The sequence below is a fragment of the Mustela nivalis genome (genome assembly GCF_964662115.1).
Source record: "Mustela nivalis genome assembly, chromosome: 8".
Taxonomy (NCBI): Eukaryota; Metazoa; Chordata; class Mammalia; order Carnivora; family Mustelidae; genus Mustela; species Mustela nivalis.
In genome coordinates this window covers 74,644,207-74,659,299 of record NC_139027.1, presented here as the reverse complement: position 1 = coordinate 74,659,299, position 15,093 = coordinate 74,644,207, and the positions used below count along the sequence as shown (strand labels likewise).

General features: G+C 50.5%; 1 protein-coding gene across 1 annotated transcript in view; it reads right to left on the bottom strand.

The window, feature by feature from the left end:
* The window catches only part of FAM178B (family with sequence similarity 178 member B), an 86,840-nt gene extending 73,707 nt beyond the window's left edge, over positions 1–13,133 (bottom strand). Inside the window, exons 1-4 of the mRNA XM_082746874.1 lie at positions 12,706–13,133; positions 11,352–11,413; positions 9,531–9,638; positions 4,988–5,140 (exon numbers count right to left, since the gene is read on the bottom strand). Of these exons, the coding sequence (XP_082603000.1) occupies positions 4,988–5,140; positions 9,531–9,638; positions 11,352–11,413; positions 12,706–12,969 (587 nt within the window). The 5' untranslated portion in view covers positions 12,970–13,133. The remainder of the gene's footprint in view (positions 1–4,987; positions 5,141–9,530; positions 9,639–11,351; positions 11,414–12,705) is intronic.
* Between the last annotated feature and the right edge of the window lie 1,960 nt (positions 13,134–15,093).

Genomic DNA, 15,093 nt, shown 5'->3' with positions numbered 1-15,093 from the left:
AGGAGACTCTGGCTCTGGCATTCTGCTCAGGGGGGCACCTCTCTAGTTTCTCAGTAGGAGAACTGATTGTACAAACCCCTGTTGGCTCGGATCAACACATTTCCAAATGCTGCTCTGAGGGAGAAATACCCTTCGGTTTACAATGTCTCCTTTGGGCTATGCCAGTCTCGCAGCACAGTTTCTGCCAGAGAAAAGATCAGTCTGCCTTCAAGTTCTCTGCTGCCCAGTGAGGGTTAGCCGGTAAGGCAAGGAGCAAGAGATAGGCAGAAGGGCAGCCCAGCTGTGCCTTGAAGCGAATGGCTTTCAAGGAATTCTGAGCTTAGAGCTCCATGAGATGCAAGGAATCTCTGCAGGCTGCTGGACCCCAAGCCCAGTGTGCATGCTCCAGGAGGGGAATGCTGCTTCATCTCAATGGAACCACGAGCCTTCTCCCCTTCAGTGCAAGGGACAAGGCTGACTGCAGCTACTGTCCTGATCTGCGGCAGGAAGGGAAGCCTGGAGGAAAAGGGTTGGCAAAGTAGGAGTGTGTACTGAAAACTCAAAACCCTTGGGTTACAGAATCACTTGTTAAGTTTGCAAAAACCCACGGCATGTCCACAAACCAAGAATGTGGACACCGGGTCCAAATGGGTGACTCTGCCTTTTGCAAAGCCAATGCTAAGTCCAAAGTCATCCTGAGAATGTCAGAAGACCCCGGAGTGAGAAGGGGAGGGATGGGGCCTCCTGGGCAGCAGATGCCATGCAGGCCTGGCTGGATGAGAAGTCCCAGCTGTCAGCCCTGAGGATCCCAGTAAAAGAGGTTCCCATCTGGGATGAGACACAGCCACAGTCAAGAATACTGCTAACCCTCAGACCCCGTGGCAAAGACAGAAGGCTACAGGAGCTGAAGGCAATAAGAGGGGGATGGTGGAAATTGAGAGGGGGATTAGTCCCAAAGGGGAATCGAACAAAACACAAGTCAGCTTGGGTCAGCAGGTTGGGCTCCTGGGCCGAGCTGGCACCTTCTACCTGGACCGTATGTTCCTGATAATGCCCAAGTCAACATTCCTCTAGGCTCTCTATCTTCATGTATTTTCTGGGCAGCAGTCCTGGAGGGCAAAGGATCCAAATGCCTTGGGAATCCCAAGCGATGGCAGAGGGATAAGCACCAAGTGTAGTTATTTATACAGTATCAGTTTCTGTGTCTTTGCCAAGTTCCTCAAGAGCAAGTTTAAGTAAAATGCCAAAGGAGAATAGAACGGAATAATGGTCAGAGTTTCCATCCCCATTCCTCCTCTTTTTCTCTCTTTCTTTTGTTTAAAAATGAGTGAGCACCCTTCGGGTCAGAAGTCCAGGGATCCCAGCAACGCCCCAGCAGGGTGCTTCTGTTGGCTCTTTATTTTGGGGGGACAGTTGGACCAGCTGGGCGCTCTGGTCCATCCACACTCTGTAACTGATGGATTTATTTCACCTGGGGCTTCAACCCCATTGTGCCAGTGAGACAGAGAAACAGAAGGGACCCCAGAAAAAAAGAAGAAAAAAAAAAAGAAGAAGAAAAAAAGGAGAAAAAAAAAGCTATTTTTTTTTTTGCTTCTTATCCTGTTTCTGTTCTTGCTAGAACCTGCACCCCTCACCTCACTTTACACATTCCTGGTAATGTCAATAGGTTACAACTTCTTTGTAAGGGACAAGGAATCAATGATTCTCTAGAATAACCCCTAAGGAAGGACCAGGTGAGAGGGATGAGAGGAAGCCATCACATGCATATATCAGACCATTGACGAGACATCTGGATGCCAAGACCCCCTGATTCCAAGGAGTAACCCCCGGGGCTCTCATCTTTGGATATCTGAGGGGACATACACATCAGACCACCATCCTCAGTAAAAACCTCAGACCCCCAAACAAAGACGAGGCTCCTGCTCTTTTCCTTTCCCACTTGTCCGGACGCTCTGTGTCTCTCTCTACACATCTTCACCAAATTCTGCCTTTGCCTTCTGCTAGCTCATGTTTGATTCCCGTCCTGCATGAAGGCAGAGACCGTTTGATTGGCCCCACGGGAACCCCCCACTCCCCCCACCTCCCAGGTCCTCAGACCTGCCTGCCAGCAACACCAGGAAGAGGAAGAGGTCCTGGCAAAACAGAAGCTGGGAGCTGGCCTCAGGGAGACCCAGTGTACAAGCACACGGACACACACACAGCTCAGTGCCACCCGCCTCCTCCTGCCAAGACGTTTCCTGGAGGAAGGGCTCCCTGAGCATACACAATGAGCACCTCACTGGAACAGTGAGGTGGACAGCCCCCCACCCCCTTCCAGCGTGCTCTGTGGGGACCCAGGGAAGACCATGAATCATTCAGCGGGCAATGTCCACCCTTCCTGGGGAGACAGCTCTGGCCTCAGAGCTGCATGTGGGCATAGGTCCCAACACTTCACGCAGGGGAATCGGATTTCCTTTTGAACAGCTGTCAAGGGAGGAAAAAGTTCAGCCCCTGATACCAACTTCTGTTGTAAAGGCACGTGACTTTGGTTCCAGGGAACTGATCTGAGGTCACACATCCAGCTGGGTGATGAATGTGAGCAGACCGGCCAGGCCATCTCCGATCCTGGGGCTCCGGGCTCCAGGAGATGCGTTCTTGCATGGAAACCTAGGTAGGTGCTGCCCGGTGAGGACAAGGACTCCTGCAGCTGCCCTGTGCCCCGCCGTGCCAAGAGTGCCCACTTTGTACTGATACCCCTCTTCACAGATGGGTAAGGAGGCATGGATCTCTTTCAAGAGGTGGTTTTTAAAACTCGCATTCACTTTTCCCCCCTAAAACTTCTAATGGTAAAAATGAGACGTGTTCATAAAATACAGAATATAATAAGGAAAATAAAAGTTACCTGTAACCTCCAAGTGTCAACTTTTTGCACAGCAAAACACTGAACCATACTGCCTCTTGAGAGATCAAGTAACTTTTTATTTTCCCTTCATTTTCATGCTTCCGGCTGAACACAACGGGGTAATTTTCCTCTCTTGTGTCTGGGTTTGTGGTCCTTGGCATAAACAGGAAATAAGAGTGACCCCAAGGCTAAGTGGTGACCTTCAGGAAGTGGCCCTTACCCACTGCATAGCAGGGGCCCTCTGACCGGACCATGTGGAAGGCGGTGGGCATTCCTCCAGAAAGGCCTTGGGCTCCCAGGGCTGGCCAGGCCGCCTCTCCAGTGCCTCATTAGCATACTTGAGGGAGGAGGGTCTGAATTCCTCACTCTGGGGAAGCTGGCCGGCCACCTGGCCCCATTTGGCAGGGCTGCTCAGTCCCCCGGTCACTGCCACATGGGCCCTCTTGTCTGTCAAATACTTCCTGCTGCCTGTCCAGTCTGGGACAGGAAACCTGCTGTCACACAGACCATGGCTGGCCAAGGCAGCGAAGCAGCACTGCAAGATGCCTTCCTCTCTCCTCTCCTCTCTCCTGTTCCTTCCCCGCCCCTCCTCTTCAGTGTGGCTATCCTTCTTTTCCCTTCAACCCTTCTTGCTTCTTTTCCCCCCTTTCATCGTCCCTTTATGAGACACCTTCTCAGCGTGGTGACGTCGGCCTTTACCGATATGCAGATGCTCAGGTCCAGTCACCTCGTATTGCTTCCGGGGCTACGCTCCAGACAAAGCTCTGGGTATGAAGTTGTTCTCTACCACTACGTTTATAAAGGAGGAAGGTCAGAAGTAACATATATGCTGTGGAGAATGGCTAAAGGTGTTGAGGCCTCGTGCTAGGCAATATTCTCTCAGCATTCACGTCATGACCAATGGCGACGTTAGGGCCTTGTTGAGCTCTTCATTGCACAACATATAAGACACATTTAGAAGATGGCTGAGGAAAGCTGAACACCGACTGATATCAGTGCTCTGAAGGATTTGGACTTTTTAGGTGTAATAATGGCATTTAAGTTCTATCTAAAGATAGAGCCCTATCTTTTAGAGACACACAGTGAAGTACTTACTGATTCAATTATATGTGCCTGGGATTTGCTTAAAAATAATCCTGAGGGGATAATGTTAGTGGGCAGAGGTAGAGACGGAACAGGATTGCCTTAGAGTTGATTGCCGAAGCTGAGTGATAACTGTATGGGGAATCATTACACTATTCTATGTATACTTGAAACTTCCTGTGACAATCAGATGGCTTTAGAATTAGTGAAACAGATATAAGGAAACCCTGAAGAGCTGGAAAAGACAAGACTCCTGCTTTCAAGAGACCACGGACAGCTCAGCTTCTGGGCTCCCTACCGTCTGGTGTGGGCCCAGTGGCCTCCTCCCCATCCCTTTTGGCCACCAATGCCCAGCAGGGTTTGGCCTCAGGAGCACGAGTGGATAGCTGCCCTGAGTCCTGTGGGCTTTCTCTCTTGTTCTTAGATAGATGAACTCCCAACTGCAAGTATTGGATGTGGCTGTGGTCAAGCTTTTAAAATCCCCTTAAAAAGCAACAGAACCCATGGCTGTGTGATAACGAACGTAAATTTCCTTCCATGGAGGAGTGTGACAGGGCAGCTGTCCTAATGTTACAGTGTGCACTTGGGGCTGGGGACGGACTTTTCACTGCTAGCATCACACATCGATGGAAGGGTGTTGTCTCCAATGAGCAGATGGAAATGACGATGATGTGTGCTGTAAAACTGCTGGATGGCCCAGAAAGTGGCTCCAGTGTCGGCAGAGACATCACCCCAGAGGCATGTATGGTGAGTCTGACTAGAGTTCTATGCTCCCAGGGTGTGGGGGAGGAAAAGGCGCTATGAATATATAAATACACAAGCGACCTGATATTTGCTGCAATGTAGGGCTTTTTTTAAAGTAAGTGCATCTAAATCACTAAATTAAATATGGTAAGTCGACATGTGAGACTATTTCATCTATAATCCTGAAAACTGACATGTCCCACCTGACTCAAGCACAGCCTTGAGTTTCCTCACTGGGGCCAGCCCTTATCCTTGGGCTCCAGAAGGGACAGGGCCTGGCCATCCCATGCTGACATTTACCTGAGGAACCGTTCTTCCAGGTGGCTCCGTGGCTTGAGCTGTGAATGGTCCAGGATGCAGGGCAGGGACTGATGCCTGGGTAGAAACACCATCTCCCCAGGGTGCACCAGAGGGATGACCTGCGGTGACACGGAGAACTTCTCCACCAGCATCCTGGCAAAGCAAGGAGCCGGAAAGGCGAGAGTCAACACCTGCACCTGGTCTGCAGCCCAGAAGGACGCCAGGGAAAGCCAGATGGTGCCTCCTGCTTTAGTGACCGTTGCCTGGTGGGGAGAAGACTGGGGAGGACAGCGCCACCTGCTGGTAAAGAAGGAGCCTGGCCTGCAAGATGCTGACTCAGGAGCTCTTCCCCATCCCACTCTTGGTCCTGCATCCCAGCCCCTTACTCTGGGCTTTTTTAGCCCAGGAGCCAGAAGTCCTGCTCCCAGACCCAGTGCTGCCCATTCCCTTTGTTCAGCTCAAACTTTCACTGGGCACCCACGATATGTGGGTGCCAGGTGCTGAAGGATGAGTCAGGCGTGGGCAGCCATCGCATGCCTAGGGGAAGGGTAAACAAATCACCACAATAGCCTTCGGCAAGTGGGCTGACCACAAAACTGCCTACACAGGCACGGCCAGGGGCGGAGGAGAGAAGCTTCAGGTGTGGCCCGGGTCAGGGAGGGCATCCACACAAGGAAGGAGCAGGGATGCTTCTACTGGGGCACCAGTCTGTGAGCTCTTGTGATCACGAGGACTCCCCAGGGATCTCCGGATGCCCAGGCTTTGCCCTGCCTTGTGTATCTGATCAGTAGATCAGAGCTGGGTCCCACAGACAGGAAAGGAACAGAGAGAAGAAGGGATACATTCCAACTCTATTGGGAGGGGTAAAAATTGTTAGGAGGGAGTGGGGAAAAGGGAGGCATTTAATACAGTTCCTACGAACACAGCAAATCTCTGCTTCATGAAGGACTGGCCACAGTGCCCTGGTGGGTAAAAATAGCAAGTTTCAGAATAGGGTGTGTGTACGTGTGTTTGCGTGTGTGTGGTGTAGTTATACACACAGACATAGGCACATACACATTCTTAGACACGGGCAACACCCGCCACATAACTGACATGGCCAGCTATGAGCTTGAGTCATCCCTAGGGAATAGGATTTGGGGGCAGCAGCAAGGAGACTTTTCCTGCTTACTTCATACAACTGTGTTCTGCTTGATTCAATAGAAACAGAACGCACCTTTGACAGCCAAATGAAACAAGCCACAAGTATGCCATCCCCTCCTGTTCCCAGCCTGGGCCCTGGGATGTAGGACTCGGATGGGGAACTATGCTCAGGGCTTCTGTTGGGGTCTCGGACATAAGCAGCGGGCTCTGCAGGCTGAGCTGTGTAGCTGGCGGCCTACCACTGGCTGGATGAAATCTGCCTCCCTCTGGCCCCCAACCTGAGGAAAGAGGCCAATGTTCATCACTGGCTCACATCACCAGCTTATTTGGAGGGTTAAATGGCACAGGGTGTGGAAACGCCATGAAAACACAGGGGACTTCTGCTCCTGTAGACTTTTGCAAGCAACTTGTGTGAACCACCACACAAATAGGAGAACAGTTTTCTGTTTTGTTCCTCTCTTTGCCATTTCAGCTTTTGGGGTTCTATGGCTTCTGTTGCTCTTATACTAAGGAAGAATTGCAAATTATTAAAAGTTTACAGGAATTGGGCTCATCTGTAAGAGGGTCTTAGTCTGGTCCCCCAAACCATAATACAAAGGGACTTTTGTGAGACTAAATATAATGTATATGCATTATTAAGAGTTCTGAGATGACTCTTCCATGTCTAATTGGGAACTTCCTGTGCAGCCCTGAAGTGAGGATAAAGGATGATGTGAGGGCTGAAAAATTCCCCCCTCCCCTGCCTCAGTGCACACATAAGGTCTTTTAACTTTAAGAAATAGAGAACGTAGGATGGCATCCACTCAAGATGCAAGCCAATCCTTAGAGCACGAGGGGATGCTGGGCTCTGGGTGCTTGGGGGTCTCTTCTACGGTGGGCATCCACAGCGGGTGTGTGACTCCTGGTCACGAACAACTGCTCTGGCAGATGGTGGCTGGCCCCCAGCCGCAGCCTCACCCTTTCCGACCCACATCCTCTGTGGGATGGCTGTTCCAATCTGAACACCCACAGAGGTTCACAGTGGAAAGTATCAGTGAGGAGGCTGGGGTCCTCCTAACCAAGGCCGGGGGTCACCAAACTACAGTCTGTGGCCAAGTCCTGCCCATTACTGTGAACAAGGTTATACTGCAACATAAGCATATTTATTCACTTGTATATTGTCTACTGGAGCTTCCCTGTCACAACAGCAGAGCTGAGAGGTTGTTGCCACAGAGACTGGACAGCCCTCAAAGCCTAAAATATTTATTGTTTACAAATACAGAGAGTTTGCTGATCCCTGATTGAGTCCAGAGATGATTATCAGAAAAACTTGGGGGAAAAAAGCAAAGAGCCAGCCACGGTGATGTTTACAACCATCTCTGGGCAACAAAAACAACATAAACCCTCTGGGGGTCCTAAGATGGAGGCTTCAAAGAAGTCTGTAGGTTGTGACTCTACATTTCCTTCATTAGAAGAATGCTAACTTAAGAATGTGCAAGAAAACGTGACCTGTCACTGCTTAGACCAATGTTTAATAACCTAACTCAAGCTGACAGGAAAAAACATTGAACCTTGGACAGGCCGACAATTCAGGGCAAGCTGACCAACCTACCCTAAGCTGCATGGCTGAGGTGACCTCATCCCCTGCAGTACCTGCCCCCCCACCCCCCAGCACACTTGGTTCCTGATGGAGGGAGGGAAGGAAGCAAGAGAGGACCCAATTAAAAGAGAGAAAAGGGAGATATACAGAAAGATCTAACCTGACTCCAATCCCCCTTCAGCTTCTGCACATTTTTCTCTTTCGACCTCCCCTCCTGTTCTCCTATGGGCCTGTTCCAGTCAGGGCCACCCTCAGTGATCCACCAGAGCTGCTCTTGTCAAGGTCACCATGATGTCTACTTTGCCTCCTTGGACCCCTGTTCTCTCTATATACCTGCTTCCCGGGTGATCTAATCCAGTTCGTAGCTTTAAACGTCACGTGGTGACTCCTGAGCCTCTCTCTCCAGAAGAGGTGATCCAGACAGTCTATTTGGTCTTGCCCCTGGGATCCCCCAAATGAACTCTTGACCTCACAAGTGCCCCCAGTGCAGACTTTGTCCCTTAGTCTTCTCTAGTTTAATTAGACAACTCCCACCTTCCAGTTGCTCAGGCCCAAATCCTGGGGGGGTCTCTTTGATTCCCCTTTCTCCCATACCTTCCATCCAGCTCATCAACAAATCCTGTCAGTTCTACCCTAAAAATATATCCAGACTGTGCCTACTCCTCACCACCCACCCTCACTCCCAGCCTCTTACTTCTCAGGATGACTACCATGGCTCATTTGCCCCTGTCTCCTTTCTTCTGCCCTGCCCCAGGCTCCCCAGTTTATCCTCAACATGGCGGCAGAGGATCCTGTGGAGCAGTGGCAATCAGCTCACACGGAGGAAGAGCTCCTGCATCGAGCCCACTCTTGGCTTCCCTGACCTTCTCTCCCCAGCCCTCCCTTCCACAGCTGCCCTTATGCTCCCCTATAGGGTCCCAGAGCTACTTCTCACCTCCTTTACAGTTTCCTGCTAGAAGCCAGCCACCTGCTTCTCAAGGTCTTCCCTGACCCTCCTGCATAGTCTCATAGGCCTTCTGTACTCCTCCTATCCCCCCTCCACTTTATCCTTTCTCCTGAACACTTATCACCTCTCTTCATGCAGGAGTATAGAGCTTTCTGTCTGGTTTTGTTTTTGCCGTATCCGCAGAGTCTGTAACAGAGCCTGGTACAAAGTTGGATTCAGTAGATGTCTGCTGGCTGACCAGCTGGCTGGCCAGCTGAATACATGGATTGGCTAACAGGGACCCTCATGATGGATTCAGCTGTGGTCCCTCAGCATCTCTGAGACACTACAGAGCAAATGAGACTGCCTGCCTCGAGCCAGTGGCCCAGTTAGATCATGGCTGGCATATACCTCCCCACCCACCCAGTGAGAGCACTGATAAAAGCCATCATCTTCTTTTCCCCAGATGGGGGAAAATGAAAAATGTCACAGAGTCGTATTCTCCCCTTTAAGGGCAGATTCATCTTAGACTGTGGTTTTGTAGATTTATTCCCCCAAGAGACACGGTTCTACAAATTTGGGTGGAAAATTGGGGCCAAGTAGGCTGTGTTTTCCTATCTTTGCGCCCTCAAAGGCCCACACTGGACACTGATACACAATAGGTGATCCAATATTTCTGTAATCAAAGAATGAATGTAGGGCTTTTCTTGAATGTCATTTTAAGAAAAGGAGGCAGCTTGAGAACTTACAAATACATACAAATTGCTGGCTGAAACTCTGTCTGAAAATGAAAGCCTGTCAACACTTCAATCCTTTGCCTTGAGAGGCAGGGGCAGGGACTCCCCTCCGCCCCGAAAAATGGCCAGGCCCTAGCCCCTCCCGTGCCCATACCCAACCTGTGCTCAGGTGTGAGAGGCACATCATCTTCATCCAGATCCGAGAAGCTGAGTTGGGGACGGTCCTGCAGAAGCAGCTGCTCTTGCTCCTGCTCCAGGGCCTGGTCCCTGCAGGGAGCAGAGAGCCAACAACAGAGGTCAGTGCTGTCCCCAGTCAAGGGACCTGGACACTGAGCTGCAGACCCCATGAACATGGCAAGGCCTAAGAATAGGGATTTTCACCACACAACTTCAAACCTCCCTTTGTGTACCTTGTTTAGTATTTGCCCACTTTTTAACACAACAAGGCCTGTGCCTAGCCCCTTCTCCTCCTCCCAGGGTCTGGCCACACTGACCTGGGGAGGCCCCCAGGCTCATGGCTCCTAGAGTCCCTCACACATGACCTGCCTTTCCAGCCGTACCCTTCGGTCTCCAGCCTCAGAGGCCAGTCCCCACCACAGCCCTGCATGCCAACCATCATCTTGCTGAAATCCTGACTCCCTCACCTCCTTCTTGCTCTAACCACATCAAATCCCTGAACAGGCAGAGTCCAACCTTGTGCCTTGCGGATCCTTGGCCCCTCAACAGCCTGAGAGCCTCCCCAGCCCTTGCCCTGCCCCTCGAGGGGCCTGCCTTGGCGTTGCCCCAAAAGTCCTCAGTTCTTAAAGACTTCACCTCCAGCCCAGGTCACTGTCTGCAGTTGGAAATCTTCCCCGCCAGTGACAACTGAATGATTTCAGCTGAATGTGCCTGAGCATCTCCGAAGCCACATGCATAGGTTTGAATTCTCTTCCACACAGGTTCCAGAGTCCCAGCCACCCAGGTCAGCAGACTCATCAAAGCCCCACTGCCCTCGTCCCAGGGCCCCACCCCATCACCATTCACCATACTTCTGCTCTTCTCCCTCCCATCCATTCTCCATAATGTGGCCTAAGCGATCTCTGCAACACAGTGGGAAACACAATACTACCCACTTAAAATTCTCCCAACTCGACCCTGTGCTCATGAGGCCTCTAGTGACCCAGCCCCGGTTTGCATCTTGGCTGCACTGCCTGCTCTGTCAGCCCCCAACCCCCAGGTCCCAGCACTGGGAATTCCAGCTCTAGTCAGCCACCAGAACACCTGTCTTACCCACCTTCACATGTGTCGTCACCCATGCTGTCCCCCCACCCCACCAATCTTCTAATTCTCCCAGGTTCAAAGATAAGGATACCTGTGGGGAGCCCTTTCTGACCCCCAGGTTAAACTAGGTGCCAGTATTCCAGGCCCCGCCACAGCAACCTCACAGCACGGGAAATACTAGAAACATTAGGATAAATGTCCAGGTGAGTGGGGCCGCACCATCTCCTCCAAATACCCAGTGTGGGACCCAGCAGAACAAGAATCTCCCAGTGCCGGGTGCCCTGATGAGTTTACCTGCCCGCATCACCGGCGTGGCGATACTCAGGCTGTACTCCTTGGTCAAAGCCACATGCCTTTTCCCCTTCTCTCTCATGGAACACTTGAACAGGAGCCAAGAGGCCCCACATGGGCATGAATTGGGCAGGAGAGAGAAAGGGATTCTCCCTGTCTCTCCTCCACACCAACCCAAGGTTCACGACCTGCTCGTCTGGGGTTCTATGCCTTTGGGATGACCCCCTTCAACCTGACTACCATTCCATGTGCTTATTATTGATCAGAGAACACATGGCGCTCTGCGCTCCTGGAGACATGCTGTGCAAGAGGGTGGTAGGCTGCTCGATCCTGAAGGGAAGGTGATAGGAGTCTTAGAGAACAATCCCCCGAAATCAATGCCCACCCCACAGAATGCAGACCCCACAAAGGACCTCCTCCCACACTCACCGCTTCTCCTGCAGTAAGTAGTCTAAGCTATTGACATAGCTCTCTGAGGCCCCAGAGGTGAACTGGAGCAGTGGAACATGAGAATAGCAGACAGAAAGACAGACAAGGGGCGAGAAGAATAAAATTAATCTCAGTTAATCTCAATTAAGCCCTTTATTTATCTTGTTTATGTGTCTGAATAAGCAATACCTTTACATGATTAAAAATTCGAGAAGCATAAAGGCATGCGGTAAGATGTCTCCCGTCACCAGCATCCCCAGCCACCCAGGTCCCTTCTCACAGGTGACCACAGGTGTTCACTCCTCTGTGTGCTTTTGGAGACATTTTATCCACAGACAAACAAACAGTAATACAACACAGATTTCCCCCTCCCCATAAAGCATATGGTAGTAAACTATGAATCCTATTCTACCCTTTGCTCTGCTCAATTAATAGAATGTCTTCAGGGTCATTCCATATCAATACTAAATAAGTAAGTTAAAAAATTTTTTTCGGGGTACTCTAATGTAGGACTAGGACATAATGTATTAATTCCCTAGTGGTGGGCATTTGGATTATCGTCAGTCTTGGGCTATTTGAAATATTTAAGACCAGGGACACCTGGGTGGCTCAGTCGGTTAAATGTCTGCCTTTGGCTCAGGTCATGATCCCAGGGTCCTGGGATTCAGTTGGGCTCCTTGCTCAATGGGGAGCCTGCTTCTCCCTCCACCTGCTGCTCCCTCTGCTTGTGCTCTGTCTCTCTCTCTGACAAATAAATAAGGTCTTAAAAAAAAAGGTTTCCCACAAGAAGGAGTAACCTCTATTTAAAAAGAAAAAAATAAGCAAAACAAATAATTAAGTCCTATTCTTAAAATAAATTTCCTGGATCCGTGGGCCCCTAATTGTTCCCAGTCTACCTAGGAAGAGCTGTTTATTCCCACCCAAGTTAAAGTTCATCATTAAAGTTTCCATTTAGACATTCCAATCCACTGTACCAGAGTCAGCCTGAGTCTTTGTGCCTGGTCTAGCTTAGACCGGGGCACCAAGGTCCCCCTTTCCCAAAGGGGATATCCTCAACCTTAGGCACAAAAGCCTTGATGCCATACAAAAGTAGCATCAAATTTGGCACCACCCCAAGCCAACTGTTAGCAGAGGTTAGCAGCAGAAATATGGGGAGAGATGCACCCCAGTCACAAGGGTCCAAGGGCTGGGGAGAGGTTGAGAGGGTATGCAGTTGATGAGGGATAGTTAGAGGGAGCTGGCCAATGAAAAGTAGCTGGGGTATGGCCAAGGAAGAATGGCCAAAAAGGGAGTGGCAGGGGTGACTGAGGAGGAGTGGCAAGGAGAGGAGACCAAGGGGAGTCCACCAGCTTACCAAGGTGTGGGTGTCCATCACTTCAGCCTTTTGGCTTGGGCCTGCCATGTTCCAGAATGGCTCCTCCAGCGAGGCCAGATTCCCCTGGGGGTCCGAGTCCTGGGGCTCCTGCTCTAACTTGTCAGGCAGCTGGTGGGCCCATGTCCTTAGGCTGTGAGGCTCCACTGCATCAACCCACCTCAGGCCTGGGGTTCCCCTGCCTGCTGGTGGTACCCTCAGGTTCAGGAACTCTACAGGTGGCGGGCTCCAGTCAATGGGGAACATGTCCCTGGCTGCATGCACCTTGGGCTTCTTTGACACCTTAGGTGTTAGAGCTGAGGTAGGACTGCTGCAGCGCCGGGTGGCATGGAGGAACCCCTGGTGCAGGGGATGGTCGAAGCAGCTGCCCTTCGGGCTGGGCAACAGGATGGGCGTCCCTTCATCTTCCTGGCCCCCTATGAATAAGATGGAGTACTGTGGTATCCCCACTTACCCACCACCATCCTGGCCGCTGTGCCATGCTGGGTGAGGAGAGGAGGCAACTCAGGATTGATGTGGGCAGAATGCAAGCAGAATCCCTCAGCCATGGGTTGTCCACTCCCTCATGGCCACAAGCTTCAGAACGGCTCTACCTGTACATGTGAGAGACACCTACCTTCGTCCTGAGGAAGGGCTGGCAGAGTCTCCTCAGGCCTGGCCATCTGCAAACCACTGGACTTCCTGTCCTAGAAGGAACTGTCTGTCAGGTGAGGTGAGCTTCCAGAAGGAAGCTAAAGGCTCGGAAGCTCTAAGTTCCCTACAGAAGAGGGCCTGGGCCCACTGGTGCCCAGGATGGAAATCCCCCTCCAGCTCTACCCTAAGGACCAAGCACATGCATCATGAAGATCAAGTTGCTGGGGTGAAAGGGGCTCCAAGTGACCTTTCATTTCAAGGGTGTGATAGGCAAGTGTATAGACATCAACTTTTTTTTTTTTTTAAGATTTTATTTATTTATTTGACAGAGAGAGAGAGAGATCACAAGCAGGCAGAGAGAGAGAAAGGGAAGCAGGCTCCCTGCCAAGCAGAGAGCCCGACGCAGGGCTCGATCCCAGGACCCTGAGATCATGACCTGAGCCGAGGGCAGTGTATCCCACTGAGCCACCCAGGCGCCCTGGACATGAACTTTTAAAAAAAACTTTTAGAGGGGTGCCTGGGTGGCTCAGTGGGTTAAGCCTCTGCCTTCAGCGCAGGTCATGATCTCAGGGTCCCGGGATCGAGCCCCATGTCGGGCTCTCTGCTCAGCGGGGAGCCTGCTTCCCTCCTCTCTCTGCCTACTTGTGATCTCTGTCTCTCTGTCAAATAAATAAATAAAATCTTCGGGGGGAAAAAAAAAAAAAACTTTTAGAAAAGCAAACTAGCACAGCTCAACAGAAAAGTTGTATTGAGATGACATTCTGCATGCCTTGCTTCCTCAGTGTCACCCCATGAAAGAATGTTTGCTCACGAGGGGTAGGGCAGGGCTCTCTAGTCCTTGTCATTTTCCCAGAATCAGCACAGACACAGCACACAGTAGGACTTGGTGCATTTCTGTTGAACGAGTGAATGATTTAAAGATACCCAGGGCTGGCCCAACAAGCTTTCTCCTTTGTCCATCTACAGCTAAGGAACACAGACACACACAGACATCGCTCATCATTTCAGGCTCAGGATCAGATGAACTGAAATGTACACAAAAGGCTAATATCTGAATGACATTAGGAAACAACGAATTACCAAAAACACAAACACTAACCCAACAAGGGTTTGGACCCCACAAAAGTGGAAGACATTCAAATCAATATGCCTATGAAATGTTCTTTGATCACAATGAAATCATTCAAAATTTAAAAATTTATAATAAATGCTGACAAGGCTGTGAGGAAATACATTGCTGCTGGTACTCTAAAATGGTCTTATTCTTTTTAGAGAGCACTCTATCAGTATAAAAATAACTGCAAAAATGTTCATACCTGGGTGTAGGGAATCCCAGAAACCTGTCCCTCCACAAAAGCAATAATTAAGCTGACAAAACCTGTCAGAATTAACACTTCGAGAATTCTGGAATTTAGCAAGAAAATAAAAACAAGCAGGGAAAGGCTTAATGAAGAAAGAAGTTACTAAATTTCAGGAAAACGGTATTCTGGATTTTGAACTTAGACGGTGTACATCCCCCACCCCCCAGTTAAGAGGCAGCTGTGGAGGCTATGTTCCTGGTTTGGCTTTCCTGGGGCCAGAGGGGGTAACACAAACTTCGTTCTCAGAGAACTGTGGTTGTATGTTTTGACCTGTATCCTGACTCCCTGGGGGGTCAACTCAGGATCTTACCTCTGTTTTCTCTCACTTGGAACTTTCCCAGGGCTGAAGCGGCCTCCTGGGCACTTTGTTAAAAGC